The 20,301-nt window shown below is 40.3% G+C and overlaps 1 protein-coding gene and 1 long non-coding RNA gene across 18 annotated transcripts in view; one reads left to right on the top strand and one right to left on the bottom strand.

Annotated features, from left to right (window-relative positions):
* Window positions 1–12,792, bottom strand: part of LOC137440655 (uncharacterized) — a 42,338-nt gene extending 29,546 nt beyond the window's left edge. For both annotated transcript variants that reach the window (XR_010987211.1, XR_010987212.1), the window contains exon 1: window positions 12,457–12,792. This is a non-coding gene — a long non-coding RNA (uncharacterized lncRNA). The remainder of the gene's footprint in view (window positions 1–12,456) is intronic.
* The window catches only part of TENM3 (teneurin transmembrane protein 3), a 423,644-nt gene extending 409,313 nt beyond the window's left edge, over window positions 1–14,331 (top strand). For all 16 annotated transcript variants that reach the window (XM_068137014.1, XM_068137013.1, XM_068137012.1 and 13 more), the window contains 4 exons: window positions 2,964–3,260; window positions 4,405–6,016; window positions 10,024–10,154; window positions 12,739–14,331. In XM_068137014.1, coding sequence (XP_067993115.1) covers window positions 2,964–3,260; window positions 4,405–6,016; window positions 10,024–10,154; window positions 12,739–13,494 — 2,796 coding nt within the window. In that variant the 3' untranslated portion in view covers window positions 13,495–14,331. The remainder of the gene's footprint in view (window positions 1–2,963; window positions 3,261–4,404; window positions 6,017–10,023; window positions 10,155–12,738) is intronic.
* Window positions 14,332–20,301: the final 5,970 nt, after the last annotated feature.

Raw genomic sequence — 20,301 nt, 5'->3', positions numbered from 1 at the left:
CCTTAAACCATATCCTCAAGCACCACATCTTTTAAACACACCTAGGGCTGGTGACTCAACCACTTCCCTGGGCAGCACATTCCAATGTCTGACCACTCTTTCTGTGACAAAAAATTTCATCATGGCCAGTCTAAACCTACCCAGTCGTAGCTTGAGGCCATTCCCTCTTGTTCTATCACTAGTTACCTGCGACAAGAGACTAGCACCAGCCTCTTTACAACATCCTTTCAGGTAGCTGCAGAGAGCAATGAGATCTCCCCTCAGCCTCCTCTTTTCCAAACAGCCTCAGCTCCTTCAGTCACTCTTTATAAGATTTATTCTCCAGGCCCCTTCACCAGCTTTGTTGCCCTCCCTCTGCACTAGCTCCAGCACCTCAATGTGTTTCTTGTATTGAGAGAGATGTTGGAGTGTGTCCAGAGAAGGGCAACAAAGCTGGTGAAGGATTTAGAGCACAAGTCTTATGAGGAGCAGCTGAGGATTGTTTAGCCTACAGAAAATTCAGCTGAGGGGAGACCTCCTTCTTTATAACTACCTGAAAGAAGTTTGTAGCAAGGTGGGCATCAGTCTGTTCTCCCAACCTACAAATGATGGGACAGGAGGAAATGGACTCAAGTTGTACCAGGAGAGGTTTGTGTTGCATATCAGGAAAAAAATTCTTCACAGAAAAGGCTGGAAAGCATTGGAACTGGCTGTCCAGGGAAATGGTAGAGTCATTGTCCTTGGAGATAGTTAAAAGACCTGTAGATATAGTGCTTAGTGACATGTTTCAGTGGTGACCTGGCAGTGCTGGCTTAACATTTGGACTTGATCTGAAAGGTCTCTTTCAAGAAAAACGATTCTGTGATATTTAGAGTGTGACCCACAGACACAATAAAAATGTTCAGTTTTTGCTGCAGAAGCATTTTGGTAGCAGGGCCATTGTTAAGAAATCCTTCAGCTGAAGTCACTACTTTAGCTGATATGTTATTCCAGCTCCACAGAGCCCAATGAAAGAAGCTTATCACCAAGACTTGCTTTTATGGTTGCCACCTGTATTACGAGATTATGCAAGCACAGCCAAAATTTCACCACAAGCTCACATCTGAATGCTACAGCTCTCTCAGCAGAATCTGAAAGCATGAATTTTGCTGGAGAAAGAGGCATTTCCTTTCATTCCCCTCATATTCTGCCCAGACAGATGGAAAGTGAGAAGGCAAGGATGATGTTATCTCATTTAGCAGATAAGGCAGTGAGACAGCCAGATTAAGTACTTTGCTGCAATTTACACCGGAAGGATGTGCTTAGCCAAGAAATGAACCACAAGTGCTTGGACACCTGCCTTAACCATAAAACCACCCTTCTCTCTTGGGCAGGTCAGAAATCAGAAGTGCCCATTCTCACTGCAGTCTCTATGCCCGAGAAGTAGACAAGAAAATAACTAACAATCATAATTAAATGTAAAGTAAGGAAGGGAAGATGGAGAGAAAGGAAGAATTAAAAAGTCAGAGAAGCGAAAGAGGCAGGGAGATGGAGAGATGAGTGCAGGCATGGGTGGGAGATGCAGAGAAAGAGAGAGATGAGATTCAGGAGTGAATTTAGGCAAATAAGCAAGAAGTCAGAAAATTTTAAAAAACCTATCTGAAAATTAAGAGGCCCCCAAAAAATTTACAGAAAGGAAGTGAATAGGAATGCTTCGTGCTTAAGTTTAACCTACTTCTAGAATCAGTCTGCAGCTGAATTTTAAAGGCATAGCTTAAAACTACCAGAGGTGTTAAATTTTTTAGTGTATTTAAACAACATGTGATGGCTCATTAAATAGATAAATTAGCTACTCTGCATCTGCTAGACTCTCTGTACCTTACTTAGAAGATTTCCATGAAAACATAATTTTTGTTCCTAAATTGCAGATTGTTCTCATGCCAGTAATTTCTTATTAAAAAAGAGAAAGGTAAAGAGGACAAACATGTACAAGCAGAACAGAACATTCATGGGCTTTTGTTTTCATATTTGCCTATGACAAATTACCAGGACTTCAAAACCTTTTATGCCAGTAATAAGGATCTAATTTATATTGATCTTATAGAAGCTTATCAGTCTAAGGGCATAAGGACCAACATCCATGATATATGGGTTTTAGAACATGTAGCCCTGAAAAAATGCAGTAGTACTTCAATAATTTCCTGAGTCAACTGCAAGTTAGCATATTTAGAACACTACAGGGGTAGGAGAGATTTCAATGTACAAGGGTTACATACTACCACTATAGATTACTTATATTAATAATAGTTTTCAGTATAAATATTTCTAAGCTAAGGCTTTCAACTCAAAATAAATTTCAAAGCATTTGTAACTGTTTTTCAGTGGTTCAGTAGTCTTCCAGTCATTTTTGGCTTTAAGTGATCAGTTAACTAGGTGAAAAATACAATCCTCTGCTAATGATTTCAGCTTCATGTTGCAGCAGTGGATGGTAACACTGAATTAAAAAGGGGAAATCCTATGTTCTAAAAACAGTTTAACCTGCATTTGAAGATCCTGATGTATTTACCATTTTGAAAATTGCTGGGGAGGGTTAGGATTCAGTTCCTTCTTAGCATACTGTTATGAACTGGACAAGCAGTTGCTGGGAATACCTTTTGATGTTAATTTGTTGGATATACTTTGTACTGCCTACGAAAGAAATGGCCCCATTTATTACAGCAGTTTTCAGAGCACATCTTTCAGTATTTTCTTAACAGTTGACTAAGCATCAAGAAAGAACACATTGCAACAAATCCTGGGTTATCTCTTCATATAATGAGATCTTCTAAAGTAGATGCTTAACATAACACTTCACATTTATAACATGAAGTTGCTAAAATAATTTACGCACGCAGCAAATCACTCCCTGTAAATGGTATTTAAGGAATAACTAGCTTTGTGGGAATAAGAGGTGGCTGGGGTTTGAACAGCATGATTTATTGTGTCATTTTGTTTGCTTTAAAAAGGTTAATGGCAGAAACCTCCTTTCAGTTGACTTTGATCGAACCACAAAGACAGAAAAGATCTACGATGACCACCGTAAATTTCTGCTGAGGATTGCCTACGATACATCAGGGCACCCCACCCTGTGGCTACCAAGCAGCAAGCTGATGGCTGTCAATGTTACCTATTCATCTACAGGTCAAATAGGCAGCATACAGCGAGGGACAACTAGTGAAAAAATAGAGTATGATGGACAGGGAAGGATAGTGTCTAGAGTGTTTGCTGATGGGAAAACTTGGAGCTACACGTATTTGGAAAAGGTAAAGAACATTTGGGTTTTCAAAAAATACTTGCTGAAATTCTGCAGATCTTACTGCTGCATACAAAGCAAAACATAGGTAGTAGCACATATCAATTATTCTTAGTATAAATGTGTGATTCCTAGGGGAATGTTTTATACACTAGGTATATAATGAAGCTGTATCTAATTGCTAGGAATTTATGTGGTTTTAAATAATGTAGGCCACCAGCTAGTAAGAAGCATCTGTATTTACCTTTTTTCTTAACATTTAAACTATGGTACAGGGACCAGAACTCTGCAATGCAATTCAGATGAAACCAATTTGTTTATAAATTTTTCACTAGTGTATGTTTTTCACTACCAAGAAAAGCTTGTCTCAAAATAGTTACAGCTGCCCATTTGTACTGGCTCTATGTTGTAGCATCAAAATAAACACAGGCAAAATATTAGGAATCACAATTCCTGATAACAGTACCTGTGAAAATTCCCCGTAAGATCTCATGCTTATATGCAAAACCAGAATCCATTCCTTTCTGGGGTTTAAATAGATTTCTGTTGAAGCTGTTACTCAGCAAATACTGTTTACTAGTCGTTGCAGATATAATTTAATCAAGACCTAGGATGCACAACAGCCATGCATCAGAAAAATGTCAGAAGAATTTCAAGTAGCCCCTTTTGATATAAACAAACGTTTTGTCTATGTCTTAAAAGAATAAGAACACAGTATTTAGGGATCTCAGGCTATTCAAATTCTTCAAAATCATCTCTAATTGTAGGGAAGAAATTGTATCTCCCATATGTTGTTCTTGTGAGTTAATGGCTCTAAGACAGTTTTACTTCTCATATTAAACATGACTTATCTGAATCCATTGACAATCTGCTGTTTAGCTGCAAGTGCTTGATAAAAGAGTGATACAGTCATAACAAGCAGCAAATTATGAATGTGGAACTACTAATTACAGAACCCCTTGCAATTAAGCATCCAAGTAAATTAGTCAGGGGCATGTTAACAACATGTAAGGTCAAGGATAACTCAATTAAAGAGGAGATAATTTTCTCAAGTGGGAATGTCACATTTTTGTAAAGCAATAGTATTGGTATATATGGGGGTGGAGGGTACTCCACCATTTGTCACATGGTAAAAATCTGTTCTTAATTTTCAGTCAATGGTCCTTCTGCTTCATAGCCAACGGCAGTATATCTTTGAATATGATTTGCTGGACCGGCTTTCCGCTGTCACCATGCCCAGTGTCGCTCGGCACACCATGCAGACTATCCGCTCCATTGGCTATTACCGGAATATATACAACCCCCCGGAAAGCAATGCTTCTGTCATCATGGACTACAACGAGGAAGGGCAGCTCCTGCAAACAGCTTTCCTGGGAACAAGCCGAAGAGTTTTATTCAAGTACAGGCGGCAGACCAAGCTCTCAGAAATCTTATATGATAGTACAAGAGTTAGTTTCACTTACGATGAGACAGCCGGAGTGCTGAAAACAATAAACCTCCAAAGCGATGGTTTTATCTGCACCATTAGATACAGGCAGATTGGCCCACTCATTGACAGGCAGATCTTCCGCTTCAGCGAAGATGGAATGGTAAATGCCCGATTTGACTACAGCTATGACAACAGCTTCAGAGTGACTAGCATGCAAGGTGTCATCAATGAAACCCCACTGCCTATTGATCTCTACCAGTTTGATGACATCTCTGGCAAAGTTGAACAATTTGGAAAATTTGGAGTTATATATTATGATATTAACCAGATCATTTCAACAGCTGTAATGACCTACACAAAACACTTTGATGCACATGGCCGCATCAAGGAAATCCAGTATGAAATATTCCGGTCATTAATGTATTGGATTACAATTCAGTATGATAACATGGGACGAGTAACAAAAAGAGAAATTAAGATTGGGCCGTTTGCCAATACCACAAAATATGCATATGAATATGATGTAGATGGTCAGCTCCAGACAGTTTATCTGAACGAAAAAATAATGTGGCGCTACAACTATGACCTGAATGGCAACCTCCATCTACTCAACCCCAGCAGCAGCGCCCGTTTGACACCACTTCGCTATGACCTGCGAGACAGAATAACTCGACTGGGTGATGTTCAGTACCGATTAGATGAAGATGGATTTCTGCGTCAGAGAGGTACTGAAATCTTTGAATACAGTTCCAAGGGCCTTCTTACTCGGGTGTATAGCAAAGGCAGTGGGTGGACAGTGATTTACCGTTATGATGGACTTGGACGACGTGTCTCCAGTAAAACCAGCCTTGGACAGCATCTCCAGTTTTTTTACGCAGACCTCACTTACCCAACCAGGATAACTCACGTATATAACCACTCAAGTTCTGAAATCACATCTCTTTACTATGACCTGCAAGGACACCTTTTTGCCATGGAAATTAGCAGTGGAGATGAGTTCTATATTGCATCAGACAATACAGGGACACCGCTGGCCGTATTCAGTAGCAATGGTCTCATGCTTAAACAAATTCAATACACTGCTTATGGAGAGATCTATTTTGACTCTAACCTTGACTTCCAACTAGTAATCGGATTCCATGGAGGCTTATATGACCCACTGACCAAGCTAGTCCACTTTGGAGAGAGAGATTATGACATACTGGCAGGCCGGTGGACCACACCTGATATTGAAATCTGGAAGAGAATTGGGAAGGATCCAGCTCCTTTTAATTTGTACATGTTTAGAAATAACAACCCAGCCAGTAAAATACATGACGTGGAGGATTACATCACAGGTAAAAGGAGGTTACTGAATTTTAAGACTATCTCCCACTTGTTCAATAATTTACCTTGCTATGTTCTAACAATCTGGAACCTGGCTATCTGGGTTTCAGGCTGGGGATGTTGTCTAGGTAAGATTAGTAAAGAAATTCTCAGGCAAGATAATTGTTCAGAAAAGTACTTGGTGTTTAGAACCAGATCAACAAAGTGATTTTAGTTTGGGGGTGTTGGACTGCAATTCATAATTTTAGTGAAGTACCTAAATGTGTCCTATTTCAAAAAGTTCTTCATGAGGAAGTGTTAAGCACTTACAAGTAAGAATAATTAGAACAAACACACTCATCAGTAACAGTCTAGCTTTAGACATCAATTTAGGTACCTGCGTTAAGAGAGGTTATTAGCTTTCAGATTTAGGTAACTAAACCTAAACCTTGTGCCCTACACAGTCCTTAACAGTGCTGTCATATTAGGCTGGTTATCTAAAAAGGTAATTCAGAGCATCTCAGTATACAGAGGGATGAGGTTTTCCAAACTACATTTTGAGGTACTACTGGAATACATCTCTTCCTCTCCCACCAACTGAACTGTAATGCACAGTGCCTCAGCAAGAGATTTCAGTGCATTAAGAGAGGAAAGAGAAGCCATAGGTTCTCCTTCTAATACTGTTATGCATTACCAAGTACTCTTATAATGAGAAAGATAAGACATCTTGAGCAAATACAAGACTAAGAATCCCTTAAGACCATTCATCTGAACCTACTTACATGTGGATTAGAGTCAGGCTTCTTCATGACTCTGGGCTACTGAGCAGTAAAAAAATGCATATGCATATCCATGGACCAAAAAGATAAAGACAAGAGGGAGAGAGACTGTAAGGCAGCAATGGCAGGGTCTTTCTGTGACCAGTCATTAACATGGCAGAAAATATTCACTGAAAAGTTGGCTGATATTTACCAGGGTTGGTTTTTGCAAGGCTGCTAACGGAAATTGTCTAAGAGGAGTTCAGTAATCTCGGGGGCCAGCACAAAGAAATGAGTACAAAGCTAGGAGCAGGGAAAGGAGAGCAGGATATGGAAAAAGAAGTGAGTCTCTCTTTTGGCAACAAAAAGCTGCTAACGTGCTACTTCTTTTAGAACTAAGTTACTAGGGAACCTATATGCTTTTTGTGGGTCTAAGAGTTAGTGCTGTGTAGTGATTTCTGGTGACCTGCAGTCAGGTCACCAGAAGTTTCTGAAAAGTGCATGGCTTAGATACATTTGAATTTTCATATCTGAACAGAAGTAAATTATCTGAACTACTTTACACAGACAGTGCCAGACCACAGGAGGGGCCCAGCCCCACTTAGGAGTTGTGAGAACGCAACTCAAAAGCATCCTGCGAATGAAGTGGGTTTGTATTATTTAACAAACAGCAGCTATTAATGAGGTTGCTAACAGGCTGCCTGGGAGCATGATAATAATGGACCTTTGAATCTGTCCTCTTTTAACAGCCTGTGCCATAAGGGATGCAGTTGCAATCACATATTTTGTGATTGAAAATTATGTACGTACTTAGTTCAAAATCTGCCCTCAAAATACAATTGTATCTTTGGTGTATAGAATACATGGATGCACACTGCTCTTAGAAGGTTATCATTACCATTAGTAACTTGGCTGACTGGCAGTTTTATATGCAGAGCTTCATGAGGCAAATCGTTTATCTGGAAAAGTTAAAGCTTATTTCAAGGTAAACATTTTATTAACATTTGGATAAATGTGGTTCCTTGTTTCACTTCACTGGGATTTTCTAAATGAAAAGACTTGATAAGGAGCACTCTGCCAACTTCTGCTAAGCTTCGTATTTGTGAAAGATAGGGCAGAAAAGAAAGAAATAAGGCTGAGCATCCATTCTTGCCCAACAATCATTAACTAAATAATTGTTGGCATCCCTAATTTATTTCTTTTTAACAGAACATAAAATGTACCATAAATAATGTTACCTAGTGCTAATTTATTATCCTGTCTGCTTACTGATGCGAGTGTAATACATGTTGCAAGTTTTTAATTTCATCAGTCACCCTTCATCTTGAAGAGAGGGAGATTTCTCTTGAATCAACACCAAGTCATTTAAAAGGTAATTGACCATGCAGGTGTTATTTCAGGGGTAGTCTGAAGACAGTAAAAGAACACGTGTAACAGAAGGACAGGATGTGCTCTGCAGTACATGTTATTTTTTCCTTTTTTTAAAGTATTGATGATGAGGGTGTGGCATAAAGTGTGTTCAGCTTGACCATGAAATGCCAATTAGTTTAGGCCATAGTAGAAAGAATTCTCCCTGTAACTGTGCTCCTACACTTGTTCAGGAAGTCACTGAGGCCTTCCGAACTGCTGAAAACTGCAGTGCCTTCCAAAGGAGCACAGTACAACTCTTACACAGAACACAAGTTTTCCTCTAAGTTTAGAATGTTACATTTTCTTTTTAGGCTTGCTGTTCTAGCTGTAGCACAAAGCTAAATGCATACAGATCAAAATGAAGGCTGTTGAACAATGTTACAGAGGAAGTCAGCTATGCCAAAAACTATTCTGTGTAAAACTGGTATGATCACGAAATAGAGGACAATTCTAATTTTTGAAAGAGTAGAAAGGATGAACCCTGGGAACTACCAGGTCATCCCCACCACTGTGCCTGGCAAGATTATGAAGCTTATTCTCCTAGAAGCTATGCTGAGGCACATGGAAGACAGAGTGGGGATTCGAGTGAGCCAGAATGGCTTCACCAAGTGCAAGTCCTACTTGAATAACCTAGTGGCCTTCTATATTGGTAGACAAGGGAAGAGCTATGGATGTCATCTATCTGGACTTCTGTAAGGCCTTTGTAATGCTTCCCCCACAACATTCTTTTCCCTGAATTGGAGAGATATGGATTTGATAGGTGAAGTGTTAGGCAGATGAGGAATTGTTTGGATAGTCACATCCGAAGGGTAGCGGTCAACAACTCAATGTCCAGATGGAGATTGGTGATGAGTGGTGTCCCTCAGGGTTCCATACCAGTGCGGTTTAATATCCTCAACAGAAATAGAGACAGTGCAATCAGGTGCACCTTCAGCAAGTTTGCACTTGACACCAAGCTGAGTGGTGCAGTTGACACACCTGAGAGATGGGATGCCATCCAGAGGGACCTGGACAAGCTTGAGCCTGTGTGAACCTCATGGGCTTCAGCACAGCCAAGTGCAAGGTCCTGCACCTGGGTCAGAGCAATCCCTGCTATCAATACAGGCTGGGTAATGAAGAAATTGAGGGCAGCCATGCACAGAAGGACTTAGTGGCACTGGTGGGTGAACAGGCAGCATGAGCCAGCAATGTGCACTCACAAGTCCAGAAGGCAACCATATCCTGGGCTAGATCAAAAGAAGAGTGGACAGCCGGCTGAGGGAAGTGATTCTCCCTCTCTGCTCTGGTGAGACACCACATGGAGTACTGCATCCAGCTTGAGTTGTCAGCACAAGAAAGATTTGGACCTATTGGAGTAGGGTCCAGAGGAGCACCACAAAAACAATCAGAGGGCTGGAACACCTTTCCCATGAGGACACGCTGAGAACATTGGGCTTGTTCAGCCTGGAGAAGAGAAGGATTCAGGGAGACCTTATTTAGGTTTGCAGTACTTCACTTAAAGCAAGCAGGCCTATAAGAAAGGTGGAAACAATCACTTCAGCAGGGCCTGTTGTGACAGGACAAGGGGTAATGTTTTTAAATTGAAAAAGGGTAGATTTAGACTAGATGTAAAGAAGAAATGTTTGAACAGTGAAGTGGTCAAACACTGGACCAGGTTGCCCAGACAGGTGGTAAATGTGTCAACCCTGAAAACAGTCAAGGCCATGTTGGACAGGGTTCTGAGCAACCTGATCTAGTTACAGCTATCCCTGATCACTGCAGGGAGGTTGGACTAGGTGACCTTTAAAGTCCAAAGCGTTCTACCATTCTGTGATTCTAATATTTTTCTTCTTTCTTCCCTCCCCCCTCCCCCCCAAATAATTCTCTTTCAGATGTTAACAGCTGGCTGGTGACATTTGGCTTTCATCTGCACAATGCCATTCCTGGTTTTCCTGTTCCGAAATTCGATTTAACAGAACCTTCTTACGAACTTGTGAAGAGCCAGCAATGGGAGGACATACCAGTAAGAAACAAAACTAAACACACAAATGAAACAAGAAACATACAACTAGAACAAGAGAAAATGTTCCCTTCCATTCAGATCTTATTAGGCATGGATAATTCTGACCTGGCTCTTGCTAAGCTAAATCTGAACAGTGCTTTTTAAACCTCTACTTTTTATCTACTTTAAAGAATTTCAGAAATTACAGACTTTCTAATCTAGGTACCATTTTAAGTAAGCTTTTGTTTGCTTTGAGCAATAATAAAATGCAGAAAGACACAATCAAGGTAAAGAAATTTAAGAACCTTTAAAGTTCGCTAAGTTTTGTAGCAGAAACTACAGAAATACGACTGGTACTAACACTGTGCCTGAAGGCAGAAACTGAACACTGTAGTAAAAAATGGACTGTGAAATAAACAGAAGAACAGGTGATATAAATTATGCATACCAGGCACCACTACAGTTTTACTTCTCTTTAATATTAACATGTTTTAGATATAAAATATTGAAAATGAAATTACCTGCGGTAAAACCCATTGTATTACATAGAAACCAAAACTCCAAGAGCTTATGAAATCCTTTGGAAGGAAAAAAATTAACTTCAGTCCTGAAAACCTGCTACAGTTTAAATGGTGGAAGAAATAAATGCAGAAACTAAAAACTAAATCTACTACTTTAGAAAATTACATTTACAAACCAAACTTACTCACAGTTCAAAACCCAATGCCCTCAAAAATCCTCTGATTCTTAGTTAAGAAGGAAGTGTTAAGAGACAGTGGAACAGTTAATTCCATTGTGAGCAGTCAAAACGAGATCTCTTTTTGCAAGAACTTTCCAAGATTAAAAGAGGATGTTGTATGATTATATGATGTGATATATTATGATCTTCAAGGATCATGCAACCTAATTTAGACCAAAAAAGTCATTAGAAGGGTGGCCCAGCAGCAGCAGGTAGCATATGGAAGCTAATTTTGTATGCATGAAGTGACCCACACTATGTATTTTCAATAGCTAGGGACTGAGGAACAGGGAAAGACCTAAGAGCAGATCATGAGATTAGTCTGAATTAAGGTTGTAGGAGTCTGTTAATGATTCCTGCTTGGTCTCTCACCCTGAAATTTGGGAAAACTAAACAGGCTTTTGCCTCACTTGTGACCAATTAATCAAAGGGGGTACACAATATTGTGATGAAGGGACAGGGGTCAATTGGAAGATAACTGCATCACCTACAGAAACTAAGTACTCCTTTTTGAAAAGTGCAGCCAAAGCTATTTAAATCTTCCCCCCTCCTTCAGAAGGAACTGCTAGGACAGCTGCTTCCCACCTCCAGCAATACTAGGCTCATTCACAGTTCTTTGCTGTTAAGACCAAGGATTAGACAGGGAAGATATGCCTATTTGCTCACCTATTCTGCTCACTTGTAAAGTCTCAACCCAACCACAGCTGAGACCCCAGGATGTGAGTGGCCTTGCTATCTAGATGCACTCAGCTAGTCATTCCTGCTAACTGCACCTGTCTTCTGGCTGTTCTGGCTAACCACAGTAGTTCTGCTGGCAGGTCACCTTCTACGTTCCCCTTGCTTTACTAAGAGTGTATTTCATGTAGTGGACTACATATAGACCTTAACAGCAAAATACACTAAACAGATTCTCCTATCCTAGCTTCTCCATCTGGTGCTTTTGCACCTCACAACTGCACCTCCTATTTCTGCTCCCTTTAACAGCACATCTTAGCTTTTGAACAGGCACTCCCCATGAAATACCAAGCAAGCTTATTTTAAACTTGCATGTTGCTTCTTTTCATTCATTGCCCTTGTCTTTGCTAGTTGTCAACAAACCTGGTGTATTCAGACCTGCACCTGTCTGAAGTTCTGAGGGGAGAGAGAAGTTGCTCCTCACTTTTAGGCACCATTCTTACACTTGGGGTGAAATGGAAGCTTGTGCAACTGAACTGGCCACAGCCTTTTCACACATCCCATTAGCAGTTTCTGCAGGTATTTGCAAGACAAGTCATCGGTGCCCAGTATTCTACCTCACTGCTCTGTACCATTTGCTTCCTTCTCTTTTACTGTAAAGACTGTCATTACAGCTTGATTCCCTGCCTTCCCTTAGCAGTTTGAGGAGTTACGAGAGGCCCCCTGCAGTTGGGTCTCACGTTGCAGCTACCTGAGAGACTCTTACCTCCAGACTCAGTATAAAGAAGGGCTTGTCCCTGTTCTAAAACACAGCTTTGTAATCTGCAAAAATCTCAGCACTCATGATAGATGAGAATTGTAGTTGAATGAGCTCAGAGAATGAGATGACACTTTAGTAAGATAGCTTACCTATATTATGTCCTGTGCAGCCCAGTAAGTAGCCTCTGAAGTTAAGTCTTACTTTGTACAGGTTCTCAGGGAGACAAAGAGAAAAAGCAGTTAACATTATCAAACAAAATATCCTTGTAACTCAGCAGAACAAGCAGTATGTAGATTTAATTAACTCATTGGCACTGCTGGTTGTGGCATATCCTGTTGTCATCCGTGGGCAGCACACCAAGAAAGCCTGGCTGTTTGGCATCTAGAGAGCTACAGATGGTTGGTAAAACTTCTGTCTGTTCTTGTTTACAGCCAATTTCTGGAGTGCAACAACAAGTGGCGAGACAAGCAAAGGCTTTCCTTTCCCTGGGAAAGATGGCAGAAGTGCAGGTCAGCAGGAGGAAATCCAGTGGAGAGAAGTCGTGGCTGTGGTTTGCTACAGTGAAGTCTCTGATCGGGAAAGGGGTGATGCTGGCTGTCAATCAAGGCAAAGTGCAAACAAACGTGCTCAACATCGCAAATGAGGACTGCATCAAAGTGGCAGCTGTTCTAAACAACGCCTACTACCTAGAAAACTTGCATTTCACCGTTGAGGGGAAAGACACGCACTATTTTATCAAGACCACCTCCCCCGAGACTGACCTGGGGACGCTGAGGCTGACAAGTGGGCGGAAGGCCTTGGAGAATGGCATCAATGTCACTGTTTCCCAGTCCACCACTGTGGTAAATGGCAGGACTCGTAGGTTTGCCGATGTTGAAATGCAATACGGTGCTCTAGCGCTTCATGTCCGCTATGGCATGACGCTTGATGAGGAAAAGGCCCGAATACTGGAGCAAGCCAGGCAAAGAGCTCTTTCCAGTGCCTGGGCCAGAGAACAACAGAGAGTAAGAGATGGAGAGGAAGGCGCCAGGTTGTGGACAGAAGGAGAGAAGAGGCAGTTGCTCAGTGCTGGAAAGGTACAAGGATACGATGGGTACTATGTACTCTCTGTGGAGCAATATCCAGAATTAGCAGACAGCGCTAACAATATACAGTTCCTCAGACAAAGTGAGATAGGAAAAAGGTAACACACTGGCTTAGCTCAGGCTGCCAAAGAGACTGTGTACCAGTGTCTTCTGAAAAGGAGACCAAACTGTTTTGCTGCATTACTACTTGAGCCTAAGCTTACATCTTTGCTCAGATTTTTTCTGTAGCACAATCCCAACTGACTCTGCAACGAAAAGAGCGCCTTCCAGAAGAATGATACTGCTAATGACAAAACTTTTTTTTTTTCTCAATGACCTTAAAGGTGATCTGCTTTAAAGAATATGTTTACATATGCATATCGCTGCACTCAAGTTGGACTGAAAAGTATTAAAAAAAAAAGAGGAGGAAAAAAGGCCTACAGATTTTACAACAGGCTGTCTGTTCCTTTGAGGCACTGTAGTTAATTACGATACAGACCCATACAGTGTTCCCAAATATTACTGAATTGTCAACCTTTGCTTACCAGAAGTAGTCTCTCCCTTTCTCTTTCTCTTTTTCTCTCTCTTTCTCACTGCATAGGATGTGGTATATATCTGTTAATTTTAAAACTTGGGGCAAAAATTACTGTTTATAGACGACCCAACTGCTTTAAACTGTGCTGCTTTCTAAAAGGACATTGGCACAAGTGACTTATGCTACCATGGGAATAATGGATTTTAAAATGCTAACGTGGTTTGCCTTGGGGGGAAAATGGCAAGTAGAATCCTTGTTGCAGATAAGCAAAGGAAACCCTGATTTTTTTGTAAATTATGTGAGACAAGTTGTTTATGGATTTTTATATGAATTACAATTTACTGTACATCAAATATTAGTCTCAGAGGAGTTAATTTATGTAAAGTGTTTAAAAAAGTTTATACTTAAAAATAAAACGATAAAAACATGTGCTGTGTGTGATTTTTTTAAAGAAAAGGGAATTGCACCTTCTATGTTATAGCTGTACAGTATAAAGGATTATATTGTAGAGATATAACAGTGATGACTAATGTCCAAAAGTGTTAATATTTTTGTATTAGGTTTCAAGCTGTGCATCTATCACTCTGCTGATTGAATGGGACACTCCAAAGTGGCTGGCTGAATCAGACCGCAGCTCCTTCCCTTCCCGTACCTCTCCTGTCACCCAGGCCAGTGCCACTTCATCAGTCATTGTTAGAAGGCACAGTAACCAAATAAGTCTCGTTTATTATGATGGAAGACTTTAATAGGTTGGGTTTTCCTTGTCTTTTTCCAGCCCTAATGTAATAAATGGACATTTATTCATACCGGGTGGGGTTTCTGTTGGTTTTTTTAGCAGCTTTGTTTCACAATGGAGAGAATAGTGTCTCAGGTGCTTGGCAAAGTGTATGTAGAAGAAGAAGGTATCATGTAGTTTCATCCAGTTATGTCAACTTTGTCTTCTGTATAATACAACTCTTTTAGATGTTAATAACTCCAGATAGAAGAAGCGTACCTCTGACCTGATGCTACAGAATTGCTCTTTAGGCAGGCAGGCTGTTCAGTAGGTTCATCTCCTGGCCTTCAGCTGGCAGATCAAATCCCTGTACTGTGAACACTAAACCTAGGGATGGAGAGGAAGGTCCAGTTCTAGTGCCTAGTCTGCATCTCCACACCACTGCATAGATTTGGCATGCTCTGCTCCAAGGCCCAGTGTATTTGCTGCAGGACAGAACTGAAGTGTGCAGCTGGTTCTTTATAGGAAGCCTGTGGTGGCGTCTATGGCATCTGTTCTACATCTTGGCTGAAACCATTCTTAGAGCTTTACTCTCATGAGCACTAAATTCAGCCACAAAAATAAGTATTTTTAAGATGAGACAAAATTGGGTTTTTTTGATGTTCGTTGAACTATACACAGTATTTCTATCCATGTATTATAATGACAAAACATAGTAAGTGAACGTGTCTTAACTATGAATGGTTCAAGTGGATGTAATAAAAATAGTTTTCTAACTGCTTTGTATTCTGAGAGTCAATGGTATTACATACTCTAAATTGCACATTAGGATTGTTTGATAAACAGATTTGAACTTCTCCCAGCCAAGTCACTACCGAATCGACAGTATCAGTACTATTACTGTATGTGTGTATTTGGTAGAGCATACAAGAACTAATTACACGTATAATGAATGCTAATCATCTACTAGAATGAAAGCACAGATTTAGTTGTTAGTATTTTTACCCTTGAAGTCTTGAGGGCCCTAAATTTAGAGAGGATGGTATGTCAGACCCCAGAGGCGTGTCATTGATCTACGTATTCTTTTTGAAGATGTGAAATGCTAGGTGTTTGCAGTTCTGTTGGGTGGCTCTTCCACAGCACTGTATTTAGCATGCTGTAAGTGCTCTCTGTCGAAATAGGCTCATATCCTAAATTATGTCAAATGTTTCTGTTCGAATATGAGAAGCTTGTATAACATGTCAACAATGAAATATATCTTCTACTTGACGCGTACCAGTTCCTTCTCCTTTGTTCTGGCACCAATAAACAACAAATTACAGTATCTGTTGGTGATCATTTTAGCTAAAGTCAAATCAAGCCAATTAGTGGCCTTGTTAGTAGGTATAATGAGCCTGTTTCTTGCTAAAAAAGATTTGTGATCTGGACATGCTCCTGCAGGAAATAGTGACCTTGGGGAATATATAAACAAGAGATCTTTTTAAAGAAAAAAATATGCATAATTAAAAGAAGCATATTACAAAAAAAATCCAAAAAAATAGAGGATATTCTAAGTATTTTGGGCAATGCCAGTCAAAATGCTATCCTGATATTTTGAGATGTATATTTCGTCTGATTTGTATTGTTCTTTTAATTTGCCTTCTTAACTTTATATGTGTCCTGAATTTTCCACAAATTGATAACTATAGATTGCATCTAGGCTTTCCAATAAAAGCCAACCCAATGTGTGTGCCTGTGTGTTTATATTTGTTTTTCAGAACTTATGTGTCAGATATTGCATCTGTGCTGTTACTTTTCTCATTGCATCAGAAGCAGCAAACTGATCTAGTTGCACTGCTATTGATTCATCATCTGCATCACAGCTGCCAGTACCTTTTTTTTGACTCTGCCCAATAGCCTCCTCTGCTAACTCAGGAAAAAGTGAATTACTCCATGGATCTCTCAGGTGGCCTACTTAAGAGAATCCATTGTACCTCACAAAGCCAAATCTTCTCTAGATAGGGAAAAGCCAAAGAACAAACCACAACAAAAAAAATCACTTATAACTGTTTTCTCTCATGTCCTACCGGGGAAAAAATACCAAAAGCATTTCATTATAAACAATTAGGTTGACACTGGTAGTTACATATATATACACAGAAGACATCCTTCAGTCTGCCTTTAGACCCACTTCACAGAAACTGCTGACTTCAGCACTGCTATACGTCAAGAGACGGCTTTGATTTTAGTTGGAACAGGCAGACTTCATCACACTTTGTAGTGACAACCTTCAGTTGATAACATGTTGATCCAGCATGAATCAGGTCACTCTGCTTAGCTTACTGTGGCCTAATTTTGTTATTAAAAAAAAAAAAAGCCAGTAAGAGCACTTTGTATGTTCACACTCAGGAGGTGAGACATTTGCATTTGACAAGGGAAAAAAATGCCAGTTAGCACTGCCCCTCTTCAGAGGCACTTGTAAAGCAATGGCTGAAAGACTGCAAGAGAAAAAAAACCACTGCATAAAATGACAGTTTAAGATGATTTGTCTACAAGAGAATAGGCTGCATTTGCAGAGAATCTTAGATGACAAAATGTTTTAATTGTTTTCAGGGGGGTAAAATTAAATAAAGATCTTCTAAGTGTGTTAATAGCATGGTTTACTGCTAACTCCAGCATGGCAAGTTACAGCTACACATATGGCCAGCTCAAGGACTTTTCAGAAAAAGAGGAAGACTGGTGGGTTATTCTTTGGGGATGGCAAATGCAATGCAAAGACACTTACTAGAAAACAGCTTCTAAGCAGCTTATTAGAAGCTGCCAAGGTTAAAAATAAGCCAAAGCAGAGAGCATCACACAGCATAAACTGAACAGCACAGTGAAATCATACCCCTAACTGCAAAGCCACATCCAAACCGACCAGGCTGATCAGCTTCTCATCTACAGCCAATTAGTGCTACAGACTAAATACTCAATGCTTATAAAATTAAAGTGATCTTCAACTGCACACACAAGTTGCTGGTGCTCAGTGATCCAAAAAGACAAGCCAAAATGAAAACAGTCAATTGATGGGTAGGTGCCAATGCCCCACTCCCAGGAAGAAAAGGAACACAACAGTCTATAGCTGTCATGCTGAGGGACACAGCTTTCCTCTTTAGCTTTGTGGCAGAGTGACCACATGAAGCAAATTTAACTGAGTGCCTAGGCTAGACCTATTAGAAAAAATTAAAAATATAAGGTAAGGTCCCATTCCTCCCCCTCATGTCCATTTTTCAATGGGAATAATGTAATTAAGGATGCCAGTGCTGAACAAAGTGCACCCCAACATGCTGAAAATTAGCAGCTTATTTTTCATCCCTTCCAGAAACCTGAGTTTTTGTTGCAGAGTGTCTTTGGATTTCAGGGTGAGAAAAGAGTGGCAAGTTTTGTTTCTCATGCCACCCCCTAATACAGTATTGGTTATTGCAGCTGGCACTGAGAGTGTGACAGAGGGTGACAGCCTGTTCTGTTGGGGGTGGCAGGGAAGGCAGAGGGAAACAGAGGTGGCCTGCCATTAGGTGGCCTAAAATGCAACAGTGATGGCAAAGTCGCACAGTGCCACACAACTACTGACCTGAGGATTAGCTGACCTGATTCACAAATACAGGCTACTCTGAGCTGTGCAAGGATGGCATAAAATGCATCCCTAAATAAAGAAATATATGGTAAATATTGGTCCCTACTTCTAAATCACACAAGTAAAACAGCAACACTGTCTGTTTCCTTAAGTACATCACAGTTTTAACATGCAATTTGGAAGGTGAAGAGCAAGCATAATGACATGGCAGCTCATTAAAGTGTCCTGTTTTTACAGAACCTACTTTACTGTGATTAGTAGCTCTGCAAGTAAACTCTCTTGCTGTTAATTACTTTAACTTCATAGGTAAATTGAGTAAACCTTTTAATTTACTAAGATAAAATTCTGTCATTGAGGAATATAAATGTCTAGATTTTTTCCTTCCTATTATAAACTAAGTCAAAGCTCATAGTAACATAGTTATGCAGCTTAGTGTTAGTGATTCCCAAAAAGCTGTCTTAAGAAAGCCTTTAGCAATGCAAGAGGTAAAAAAGAGGAGAAAATTCAGAAACCATGAACAGGGCTGGAAGACGACATGTTTCAACTGGCTCTAGTTACTCAATCACACTTAAGCTGAGACAGCAGGGTGAGTGACACGCATTACGGAGGCAGAGGGGAAACTGTTATCCTAATGCAGTGAAGTATTTCCACATTCCAAGCCCCAGGAATCATTTAAAAATTGAAATGACAGGAATGGCTCTCTGATGAACCAATACACACTACCTCAATTTTAACAACAAACCAAACAAACCAGCTAGTATATGGAAATCAGTTAAGAACTTGAATCTGAGAGGAACCATAGGCATGCAATGCTGTAGAAAAGTCCATCCACCGTTTGCCAATAAGAACTACTGGGGCGGAAAAATGGGCTGGGGAGCTGGGGAGTAGGTACAAGACCATAATATTAAGACCAGGTGCTAGTCACCATTTCACCATTTTCCACACTGATAGGGAAGAGCATTAAAAAAAAAAAAAAAAAAAATTTAAAAAAAATGTTGATGCCAACAATTTGCACATGACAAAAATTGATGGAGTGGCAAATAATGGCTAGGACAGAGCAGTCATACAGAACAATATGGATCACTCGCTGAAGTGAACCCATTCAAAGAAAATGCATTTTAATACAGGCAGCTCCAGAAGTAAAATATCTCAGAATAAGAAATGCAAATCTTGCTATGAAAGGTACGTAGCCGCCTACAAGAAAGCAGTGACTGGAAAGAATGAGTGGTGCATAATAGATAACTAACTCATTGTGAGATTCCAGTACAATAGTGGTGGCAATGAAGAGCTCACAGGGATGGAAAAGCTTAATGGGATTACTGGCTTTGTTAAACAAGGGAAATAGGAAGGCAATGTTATCTCTGCATATGGCACCGGCAGCACGATTTTTGCATACAGCACTGAAGACATCGTGAAGACATTGTTAAAACTCTGGAGAGAGAGCACAAGGAGACATGATGCACAAATTTGAGGCTTGGCAATAAAAAAAGTCTTGCAGGGACAGATTTAAACAGCTCACACACACAAAAAAAAAGGGCCCAAACCCGCCAAAGGGTACTGTGACAATAGAGTCTAAGTGCCTTCCCTGAACACATGGTAGTAAGGTGCTTCGAAATGGGGGAGACTGGAAGCGACAGTGGGTGAGAATGCAGTTCTGATATAATTCACATTAGAAATTGGGTATGTGAAGTTGTGGGGGTGGGGAGCTCTGTTTCATGACCATTAGAACAAACTACAAGAGAAATAGTTTCTAGAAGCTTTTTGATGAAACAGGTGGATATTGAAATCACGTGTATTGGAGGCAGGTGATGGAAGTTCAAACCAGATGATGGCACTGTCCGTTTAGCTCCACAGGAGACAAAGTGAAACCTTTGTAACTCCCTCTGGTAAACTCCAGGCTAGAGGCTTTGGGTTTGTCCTCCCCTTATCCTCTCCCTTTTTCCAACCCTGAAATATCAAAATTAACGTGACACACTGAAGCCAACGAATAGTAAAACTCCCCAGGTTTTAAACAGACGGTGCAAGGCTGCGGCAATTTAAAAACATCCCTTGGTTTCCACAGCAGAGTCGTTGTTCTATTACTTT

Source organism: Melanerpes formicivorus, unplaced genomic scaffold, assembly GCF_026170545.1.
Source record: "Melanerpes formicivorus ecotype bairdi unplaced genomic scaffold, bMelFor1.0.p_v2 SCAF_4, whole genome shotgun sequence".
NCBI classification, from domain to species: Eukaryota; Metazoa; Chordata; class Aves; order Piciformes; family Picidae; genus Melanerpes; species Melanerpes formicivorus.
Note: the sequence above shows the minus strand (reverse complement) of the source record. Positions and strands in the feature narration are given on the sequence as shown.